An 11,120-nucleotide genomic window follows, 5' to 3' on the forward strand; every position below is an offset into this window, starting at 1 on the left:
TTATTCAACATTCGTTTACTTTATAATATCAATAAGCCTTAATTATTATCTTATGTTAATAGATACAAACACATTATTTAATCGCTAAATTCATCGGAATCTTCGAAATCGCGGCGAAATCCGCGTCCACTACCAAATCCCCTTCTGAATCCACCGTCTCTGAATCCATCCTGTCTTCTGAATCCTCCTTGGCCTCGTCCACGGAATCCGCCAAAACCTCCTTCGCTTCCAAATCCTCGATCACGGAATCCGCCTTCGCTTCCGAAACCACCCAAACTACCTTGACCTCGAAATCCGCCCGAACTTCCTTGACCACTAAATCCGCTTTGGCCACCAAATCCTCCTTGGCTCCCTTGACCACGGAATCCACCTAGGTTGCCTTGACTACCGAATCCTTGACTACCTTGACCGTTGAATCCACCTTGGCTACCGAATCCGGATAATCCATCTAAGGTACCTTGACTACCGAATCCACTTTGGCTACCGAATCCTCCTTGACTACCGAATCCTCCTTGACTACCGAACCCTCCTTGACTACCGAATCCTCCTTGACTACCGAATCCTCCTTGACTACTCAATCCACTTTGGCTACCAAATCCGCCTTGGCTACCAAATCCACCTTGGCTACCAACTCCGCTTTGACCACTGAATCCACTTTGGCTACCAATTCCTCCTTTGCTACCGCTGTCGAAGTCAGAATCGTCGCTGTATCCGCCCAAGCTACCACCAGTCCCATATCCTGCAAATTAAAATTTGTCTAAATGATATCGGTAACTACCTACTTGGTAGTAGCTACCAGGTAACTGCCTTGTTAAACTGTTTTTCAGATAGCATGGGCACGGTGACAGTCGCTTGTATGACGTTCATAATACGTACTATTATCGTGAAACGCGGCAAATTTTCAAGAGTGAAACGAACTGTTACCCGCACCATGCTACATGAAACGAACTGTAGCCCAGTGGTTAGCCTATAGACACGAAAGTCTATAGACTAACCACTGGACTACAGACTGGTAGGGGTTTGGTAGGGGTAGGGATCCTACTCATCCCTTATATGGTAGGGTAGCTGTAGAGTGCGAGTAGGGTAGGGTTTCACGCGGACGAAGTCGCGGGCGTCCGCTAGTATTAATATAAAACTCTGTTAAGCACAATATAAAAGCACTGTTTAACTCAAAAACATTTCGAAATGGATTATGATGATTTAATGACGTAACTGAGGTCAGTATTCTTTTTTTACTTTAGTTTATTGAGAGCTGTTCTCGGATCAAGTCTACAATTAAATCCAAGTTTTCAACTTTAATGATCACCATTAAATCATGGCATAAGTTGCTTGTTTAAGCCTTAATTGAAATAAATGAACTTTGAGTTTACCACAGGCAATCGTTCTACTAGTTACACCACTAGAGTGGTGTAAGTGTGTAAGTAAGTAGTAGGTACACCACTAAGCAAGGTACAGTAGGTATTCAAGTTACTAACCTGGCTTAGCTGCAACAATAGCTACTGCAGCTAATACGACTATCTGAAAATAAAAATGTTCTTCATTAACGTACTTACACATAACATCAATTTGTTATTTAAATTAGTAATTAAAATAATACATAAATTTGGTTTAATTGCTCCTCGATAAGTGCAAAAGCCGGGATTTTTCCGAGATAAAAGTTAAAAGCCTTATAAGCGCGCAGCGCGTCGGTACGACATGGATAAAATTCGAAGCGCAAACGAGACGCAGAATTATGACTTTCACGTGAATGAAAAGCACGGAGCGATTGACGCGCGACGCAAATTTTTCTGACGTGAGCGCCAAATCCATTTATTTCCTAATTGCAAGTAAATTAAACAACATAACGAAAAACAAAATGGCCATGTTCAAGATATATGCCTCATTTTCTATACAAAACAAAAATTTAAGAAAATAAGTTTGCTTTTCCTGAGATTGAAAGCAAAATGTGAGCAAAACATGTATTTTTCAAAAATTTACTATCGAGAAAAGTTTTACAAATTGTGTATTTTGTATAGTCATAACGAAGCTAACACTTTGAAATATCATTTACCCAAATATCAGGCTCCTAACTTTTCCAGAATATGAGATCCAGAACCATTTGTAACCACCAAATTACATATTCCACACTCTTATGTTGATTAATAACCTTCTCTATCTTCAGGTTATCGGGGAAAGTAAAAGTCCCATTGAAATTAGTTCAGCCGTTTAGCCTGGACAAACAGATAAATTTAAATCCCATTAATTTCATTGGTTAATAACCTTATCTATCTTTAGGTTATCGGGAAAGTAAAAGTCCCATAGAAATTAGTTCAGCCGTTTAGCTTGGACAAACAGATAAATTTAAATCCCCCGATTGTCATGAAATTATTAACTATCTACACTGTTGATTAAGTCATCATTATTCTCTTTCAGTGCGCTTTCATTTGAGACCCCACTCGAGTATATTTGCAGACATTCGGTTATTCTTCCCCACTTTCAACCCCCACAACTTTTAAACGGCTCAACCGATTTTCACCAAAGTTGTCTAAAAACACTCGCGCATATGTCACCTTTAATACTAAAAAAAATTAAATTGTAATCGCTTCATCCGTTCGGAAGCTATGGTAGGTACCACAGACAGACTGACAGACATATAGACTTACATGTCAAACTTATAACACCCATAAAGTTTTGTATTTTGGTATCGTTTAAATGACTAATTTGAGAAAACAGTTATATTAAAATCACAATACAGACACTTTAATTTTATTCATAGGCATGTATTGAATAAATTAGTTTTTTAATTATTGTAATCAGCTTTATACCGGCAATAAAAAAAGCCTTGAAGCTCTTGCCGTTTTTTTAAGTTTCTAGTTTTTTAAAAACCTCAGTATACATGTTTTTCTGTATTCTGAGTTAAAATCACGTCACGTTTTATTTTTGAAGCATTAGGAAAATCACAATTCGTTTTCCACTTAAGAGCGCGCAGCGCGTCTGTACGATATGGATAAAATTCGAAGCTCAAACGAGACGCCGAATTATGACTTTCACGTGAGTGAAGAGCACGGAGCGATTGACGCGGGACGCAAATTTTATGACGCCAAAACCATTTTTACCTAATTGCAAGTAAATTAAACAATATAACGAAAAACAAAATGGCCATGTTCAAGATATATACCTAATTTTCTATACAAAACAAAAATTTAAGAAATTAAGTTTGCTTTTCCTGAGATTGAAAGCAAAGTGTGAGCAAAACATGTATTTTTCAAAAAATAAACTATCAAGAAAAGTTTTACAAATTGTGTATTTTGTATAGTCATAACGAAGCTAACACTTTGAAATATAATTTACCCAAATATCAGGCTCCTAACTTTTCCAGAATCTGAGATCCAGAACCATTTGTAACCACCAAATTACATATTGCACACTCTTAATGATATCACTATACCTATCTTTTATTTACTTAGGTATCGTAAAACAGGATTTTCACATGAGATCATTATGGTAATTTAAAATTTTATAGATATTTACATACCGTAATTCTGTACATTTTTATGCTTAAGGCACCGGTCAGTCCGACCTTACGAATTTTCTAGTTATGCCGATTAGAGAATCTTGCGTCTTATTTATATGACATTGGATTGGAATCTTTGCGTGATAACATCCTATGGTCGTTTCGATTTATTCGATAATGCTTATTTATGAGAATTCGTGGTATCGGTATTTTTTTTAATTTATGAATATTATTTTTTGTTTGGGCTTTTTTGTATCAACATAGGCACCTATTTTTTTATAACTTACATTTTTGTGATCATCATATATTTTAAAGCCTACTTCTTTTAGTGGCCAGCAAGTTAATTCACTAACTTTGACGTACAGATTAAAGAGTAATAGGCAGATAGAGCATACGGAACACGACAGGGATGCAGCCATTCCAATTACAAATTCAAAAGCGAATACATTCTCGACGACGACACGAAGCGTCGCATCAGTAATTTTCAATGGTATTCAAAAAAAATAGCGTCTTATGTTTTTATGTTAAAAAACTGTTTACAAAAACTGAAAAAATAAGATGGGGTATTTTTTACAGGTTTTTTAAATATTAGTCTATTATAATATTAGTGGAGTCAAATAATACATAGAACAAGCAAATGCAGGAAGTCCTCAGAAACAGCTCCGATTTTGATGACTTTTTTTTTTAGTCATGTTTTTTTATGTTATTTAAAATCAGAAATGTTTTGGTGCGGGGACGAAATTATTTATATTGTAAAAAAATATCTATGCTATTTATATAAAAAATGATTATAAACACTACCCACTTCAAAAATACAAACGTATGCAGAACTAATAAGCGATAGAAAATATTATAATATTTTATTTTATTTTGCTGATGTCCTTAAGTTTTCCTAAACCGAAGGTTGCCTGGAAGAATTCGCTACCTAGCGATAAGGCCGCCTTTTGTGTGCTGATCTCTTCTTAATATGTTTTTATTTCACTTGTATCTATCAATTTTATGCGGACGCAGTCGAGGGTGACCACTAGTACCTACATAATATTTGCATAGGTAAATGTAGATATTTTAAACTGCTTCCTTGGTGCATTTGTTACCCTTATGTGACTCGAATCACGAAGTCATGGCTTCCTTTCACCCTATAAAATTTAGGTTTTTCTGCCAATAAATTCTCAGTAGTATTTATTTATTTATACTTTATTGCACAAAACAAAACAATAACAAAGAAAACAAAAGAAAACATAGAAAACAAGTATGTGCAAAGGCGGTCTTATTGCCTATAGCAATATCTACCAGACAACCTTTGGATAAAGGAATTAATGTAATTAGATGCGGGATAGTGCAACAAAAATAAAAGAAAAATTATATAATAATAAAAATAGTACATTTATATATACTACATATATTCAAATGTACTATTTATATATATGTAGTATATTATTAATAATTATAAAGAAACTACGAATTACAACTAGACAAGTAATATTAAAATAAACGACTTTTAAATGTTCCCAGTGTCTTTGAATTACGTAGTAGCCCGAAGTTCAGAATTATATTATTTTAGTATTTTATTAATAGCTAGTTGTTTTTATCAACTATATATTTTTGGTATAGTTTATATGGTTTTGGAGTTATTAGAGTTTACTCCTTAAGAATCGATATTTCATATATAGCTTCCAGTATGAAAAAAACATGGGCAATAAAATTCGATGAACGAATGACAGCGTTACGTTTTTGTGCGCAACCTATTCTGCGGACCTTTCACATTTCAGGCGCGAGTATTGAAACGTACATAGTGTATGCTGCGGGGCAACATATATCAATTTAGACAGTCGATCTGGAAGAGTAAACTCCATTCGTGCGTCAGAACTGACGCAAACTTTTTTACACTATTTTGTTTGAATCGCCAATCTTAGGAACTACCGGTCCGAATTGAAAAAATCTTTCAGTGTTAGATAGCCCATTTATCGAGGACGGCTATAGGCTATATTTTATCCCCGTATTCCTACGGGAACAGGAACCGTACCGTTGTTTTTTGTTTGATAAACCTATATCTCAAGATCCTCGCTCTTCCTGCTTCGAATAAAACTGCTATTTTAAAAATCAGGAGTGGATTCTAGGTCTGGGTCTCACAATTACGCCCTAAAACACGTTTTGTCCGTTTCCTTATCAGTCACTAGACTATAGTCTCATTACTAAGAAACTTGAACCCATAATAGTCTTAAGATCCGTATTAGACATGACCTTCACCCATCTGTTTAACGGATGAAAAGTGTTTTGTATAAAATTAAGTACCTACGTTAAAAAATATATTGCCAGTTTAATGATAGTTAATAATAATTTGGCCAGGAAATTTTTAGGCAACCTACTCGCGATATATTTTTTAACTTACTAAGTAAATCTTAATATATACCTGCGAAAGGTCATCACGACATATTGGCAGGTAGGTATAGATAGTGGAGGTCTGCTAAGAACGAAATTTGCGAGAGGGCCGGATTAAAGAGGTCTAAGGGCGAATGAAGTCGTGGGCGTCTGCTAGTTTGGTATAAAACATTTTTCATCAGATCAGATGAGTAAAGAGAATCAGATGGGTGAAGGTCGTTTCTAATTCGGATCTACCACTACAAAGCCACTTGGCTCCACTTTTCATTTGATTAGTTCTCTAGTAGTTGTAAGATAGATTATTTGTTATTGCAGCTAAGTACGTACTTAACTTCGGCAAATAACCAGACCAAAACCTGACGTTTCGGAATGGCTTGTAAACTAAGCCTAATTGAAATAAATGAATATTGACTAAAATAAAAAATAACCTTCTTTGGAATATGATATTTATAGGTTCGTATAAAATAATTACTCGTTAATCACTTAACATAATCTCCTTTATTTCATTCCTTGTTTCGATATCAGTTATTGACGATTTTTTTAATCACATCATCACAATTCAGTAATTCTTATACCTAGATAGATTTATTTCTTATCTATTCATCGAATTCATCTGTCTGTCCACCTTGGCTTCCAAATCCTCCTTGGTTTTGACCTTGTCCTCCCCAACCACCCTGACCTTGATTACCTCCTTGTCCGCCGAATCCTTGTTGGTTTTGACCTTGTCCTCCCCAACCACCCTGGCCTTGATTACCTCCTTGTCCGCCGAATCCTTGTTGGTTTTGACCTTGTCCTCCCCATCCACCCTGACCTCGATTACCTCCTTGTCCGCCAAATCCTTGTTGGTTTTGCCCCTGTCCTCCCCAACCACCCTGGCCAAAACCTTGATTACCACTTTGTCCGCCTTTGTTTCCCTGTCCCCATCCACCTTGGCTTTGTCCTTGATTACCTTCTCCTTCCCATTCTTCACCATCTTCTCCGCCAAATCCTTCTTGGCTACCTTGGCCGCCAAATCCGCCATGACTACCGTGGCTGCCATGTCCGCCCTGTCCTGAGAAATCAACATAATTATAGACATTATTATTTTTTTTTTTTTTTTTTATTCTTTTATCCCTTGTCTACAATCTCACCTGATGGTAAGTGATGATGCAGTCTAAGATGGAAGCGGGCTAACTTGTTAGGAGTAGGATGAAAATCCACACTCTTTTTTCGGTTTCTACACGGCATCGTACCGGAACGCTAAATGGCTTGGCCGGTAGGGTGGTAACTAGCCACGGCCGAAGCCTCCCACCAGCCAGACCTGGACAAATTAAGAAAATCTCAATCTGCCCAGCCGGGGATCGAACCCAGGACCTTCGTTTTGTAAATCCACCGCTCATACCACTGCGCCACGAAGGCCGTCAAAATAAAACTAAATTGAAGATTATAATAAAAATCTTATCTCCGTTACTTTGAACCATAAGGGGGAATTATATTTGTCTGACGACACAATTAATTCCACCTAAAGCCGGATTTATATTTGTCTGACGTGTCGTGTCGTAACGCATCAGAACAGAATTGTTATCTATTTTCTCCCTGCTTTTTAAGATTGGTTACCATTTGATTTTTTCTTAGTTTAATCGAGATTAACAACTATTAATGGGTTTACACTATGTACGCTACTTCTATCTGTTAGTCCCAAAATACATGCAACCTCGCCATTCTCCTTTCTAGCTTTTATAAAATGACGAAGGTCCGGCTGTGACTTGCTCTCTGTCTATACCATGGTCATACGAAAATCTATTAAATTTGTGATCATTTTGTCTTTGTAGGTTGTGACCACAATGGAGAAAGCTATGTGTTGAGTCTTAGATATATTTTTTTAAATTTAATTTTTGATAAATAATTTTCTGTTTACTTACCAAATCCGCTTTGGCTACCGCCGCCGCCGCTCCCGTAACCTGAGAAAATATTTTTTTCTATTAAAACAAAATGAAGATAAAAATTAATTAAGAATACAAAGAAACAAACCGGCATTCCGGGTCAATAAAGCTTTTTCTTATTAAAGTAAATACAAAAAACTATGTACGGTCCTCTCTCCGGGGAGCCCTGTAGAGCCCTGGAGAGGTGTGTTTTTGGCTGGTGGCTTCGGCCGTGGCTACTTACCACCCTACTGGCTGAATGTGGAGCTTTATCCTCTTTCTAACAAGTTAGCCCGCTTTCATCTTATGGCAGCTGTACACACTCGACGAGACACCCCGAGACCGGCCGAGAGCGAGTATGTACATGGTGCTCTCGTCTCGTCTCGCACTCTCGTTCTCGCCTCGGTGTGTCTCGGCCGCTTGTCGGTTTTTTGCGCCCGAGTCAAAGGGTCTCGTGAAGTCTCGCGAGGAAAACGAGAACGAGCATGTACACACTCGTTTATTCAGTTGCCCGCTGACAGTGGTTATGAGTAGACGTGTTTCGCTATGTGGTCTAACGAGCGCGAATTAGAATTTTTGGAGTGTTATCAAGGAGAAGCCGTTTTATGGAACTCAAAAGATGTAAAACACAAGGATAAACAAACTATCCATGACGCTTGGGTGCGAATAAGTGAACAAATGGAAACTCCTGTAGCTGAATTAAAAAAGAAACGGGACTCACTTATGGCTACCTATCGTGGCCATAAAAGAAAGGTTATTGCATCTATTCAGTCGGGAGCTGCAGCTGACTCTGTATATAAACCGATATGGTTCGCATACGAGTTAATGGACTCATTCCTAAATTATATAGTTAGAGTAAACGTTTAAAAAATTATAGTAGCTCGCGGCACAGAGACAAATAGCAGCAGCAGTTTCTACGTCCATCGTCTCGGGTATTTGCAGTGCAACTGACTAAACGAGGGTGTACAGGGCGTGCTCTCGCCGAGAATCCCTCGGCCGAGACTCTCGGCGAGAGGCTCTCGTCGAGTGTGTACAGCGGCCATTAGACTGCATCATCACTTACCATCAGGTGAGATTGTAGTCAAGGGCTAACTTGTAAAGAATATAAAAAAAGGCAGTAAGTTTACCTGTAATTTGACTTTAAAAAATTACAATGTCACCATTTTTATGGGACCTCATGTTATAGTTACGCCGCTAATGTTAATATTTACTTTTAAACTTCTTTCTCAATAAAAAAAAAATAGAAATGTTTTCTATGTATTAATTGATAGCTTACCTGGCTTGGCCGCCGCGACGGCAATTAAAGCTAACACCAAAATCTGGAAGAAACAAAAAATACGTCACTTAAATAAAATAAAGCATAGACAAATGCATCTTCTCTTTTTTCTCTCTGTGGACACCCGCGACTTCGTCCGCCCTTAAACCTCTTTAATCCAGCCCTATCGCAAAATCCGTTCTTATTGGAAACCTACTAACTATAAACTACCTCCCTGTCAAATTTCAGCTTGGTACATCAAGCGGTTTTTGAGATTTCGTGATAAATGAGCTTTCACATTTATTTATATATTAAGATTCAACGGCCCTGATTTACATCATGCAACTTATTGCAAGATTAACTAAGCTTCGCTTCGCAAATACATGCCTATACTACAGTCTGTCTTGACGAGTACTGTTTACCAACAAACAAATTACAAAATGAGGGTATAAATAATTTGTCATTTCACACTTAATAATAATTAAAATCTAAAAAATTCTTAAATTAATGAAAATAAATTTTATTAATTAGCTTAGAACAATTAGATATGGTTAATATATATTTTATATAACATTTTATAAACAAACCATATATAATTGAAAATAAATAATTTATGGAATGACATGCGTTTTCTACCTTCATTTCTAAATTCTTTGTTGGTAAACAGTATTCATTAAGAAAAGGCTGTAGAATGTAGGCTGTGAATAAAGGCACATCGAGCGACCCCACATTACTGCAGACTTCGAAGAGGCATATTTTTGTTCTAGATTTTGTCTCTTGAATTTTATGAGGCACATTAATTGTTCCTACTGACTAACAAAGAAACAACAAAAAACTAACATAAAAATTTTACTAATTTTCCACTGTAACTTGGTATTTCCCAAGGGTTTCCCTAATATTCTCGTTTCTTAATTTAACAAATAAAAAAATTGACTGTTTTTGAATTTTAGCTAAACAAACTGCAATAATTTTAACTCGACTTCAGTGACATAACAAGTGTTATGTTTTTAGCAGCCTTAATATGAAAGTAACTTTGTATTGTGTGTTTCGTAGTTATTGTCATTGGCGTATCTAGGATTTCCTGGGGTGGGCCTGGCCCCCCACATCAATTCTTAGTATCATAAGAGAATTCCATATAGGTATCCCAGAATCCTAGGGCGGGCACGGCCCACCCGGCCCCCCTCTATTTACGCATAAGGTTATTGTACGTAAGTATAAGATTGAACTGGGTAGCTATATTTTATAGTTGCCTCAAATTGCGAATCACTACATTAAAACAACCTTGTAAATTAAGCCTAATTGAAATATGCTAATTTGATTTGATTTAGTTTGATGTATTAAAATATAATATATTTTATATTTATATTTATGTACTTACCGTAAACTTGTACATATTTACGGCCACAAGCGGTCAGTCTGTCTGTCTAACGAACTGTGTTACAGTTTCCAGCACACGGCCTTTATATGGGTCTGGGTGAGATGCCGGCTTCACATGATCGTGTTCATTCTATATCTTAATAATATTAATACGATTAACGTTGTAGCTAATTCGTTAATTCAGACATTTCTTAAAATGCCGTGCAGAATTTGCGAAGGATTAATCAACCATCTAATTTATGAATAAGCTTCTTTTAATGGCATGTTAAAACACAGCTTCTTTCCTTATTTGAGAGGAGTTAAGAGTAACCAATTAACCATTTGATTGTGTAACGATCACTGTCAGATATTAATAACAAAGGTAATTTGTTTTTTTTTATGTTATTTTATTGTACAAAATACAAAAAGTGTTACATAATTAGGTACATAAATAGTCATCCTCATAAACTTGACGTTTTTGTGAGGACGGCGAGTTCACAATTATGTTAAGTTATTATATAAAATAAACTTACCTGTACACATAAGGGACACAATTTGCCATATTTTATAATGCCTAAGTATGTCCCCTAGCGAAGTGCATCTGCAAACCCTCCCCTCCCGCTCGAGATGCACCCTTTACATATTTTACCAATTTTTTTTTTGGTTAAGTTAATATTGAACAATTTGCTAGTATCCAGTCCTGGCAAATTGTTCAATATTTGTGGCACCATATAGT

The 11,120-nt window shown here is 36.6% G+C and overlaps 2 protein-coding genes across 2 annotated transcripts; both read right to left on the reverse strand.

The window, feature by feature from the left end:
* LOC112058027 (uncharacterized) lies at window positions 1–3,622 on the reverse strand. Its single transcript, XM_024098688.2, has 3 exons — window positions 3,515–3,622; window positions 1,476–1,518; window positions 1–739 (listed from the first exon to the last, which is right to left on the reverse strand). Exons 1-3 carry the CDS (start codon window positions 3,527–3,529, stop codon window positions 78–80), a joined length of 720 nt encoding a protein of 239 aa, XP_023954456.2. The 5' UTR covers window positions 3,530–3,622; the 3' UTR covers window positions 1–77.
* Window positions 3,623–6,351: 2,729 nt separating this feature from the next.
* LOC112058028 (spidroin-1-like) lies at window positions 6,352–10,513 on the reverse strand. The gene is made up of 4 exons (XM_052887657.1): window positions 10,407–10,513; window positions 9,050–9,092; window positions 7,774–7,812; window positions 6,352–6,923 (listed from the first exon to the last, which is right to left on the reverse strand). Exons 1-4 carry the CDS (start codon window positions 10,419–10,421, stop codon window positions 6,469–6,471), a joined length of 552 nt encoding a protein of 183 aa, XP_052743617.1. The 5' UTR covers window positions 10,422–10,513; the 3' UTR covers window positions 6,352–6,468.
* Window positions 10,514–11,120: the final 607 nt, after the last annotated feature.

The sequence above is a fragment of the Bicyclus anynana genome, chromosome 20, assembly GCF_947172395.1.
Source record: "Bicyclus anynana chromosome 20, ilBicAnyn1.1, whole genome shotgun sequence".
Classification (NCBI taxonomy): Eukaryota; Metazoa; Arthropoda; class Insecta; order Lepidoptera; family Nymphalidae; genus Bicyclus; species Bicyclus anynana.

Coding starts and splice junctions, on each gene's coding strand:
- LOC112058028 (XM_052887657.1), bottom strand. Junction 7,813..9,049: donor CGTCGCGGCGGCCAAGCCAG/GTAAGCTATCAA, acceptor ATATTTTCTCAG/GTTACGGGAGCGGCGGCGGC. Junction 6,924..7,773: donor CGGTAGCCAAAGCGGATTTG/GTAAGTAAACAG, acceptor TTGATTTCTCAG/GACAGGGCGGACATGGCAGC.
- LOC112058027 (XM_024098688.2), bottom strand. Junction 740..1,475: donor TATTGTTGCAGCTAAGCCAG/GTTAGTAACTTG, acceptor TTTAATTTGCAG/GATATGGGACTGGTGGTAGC.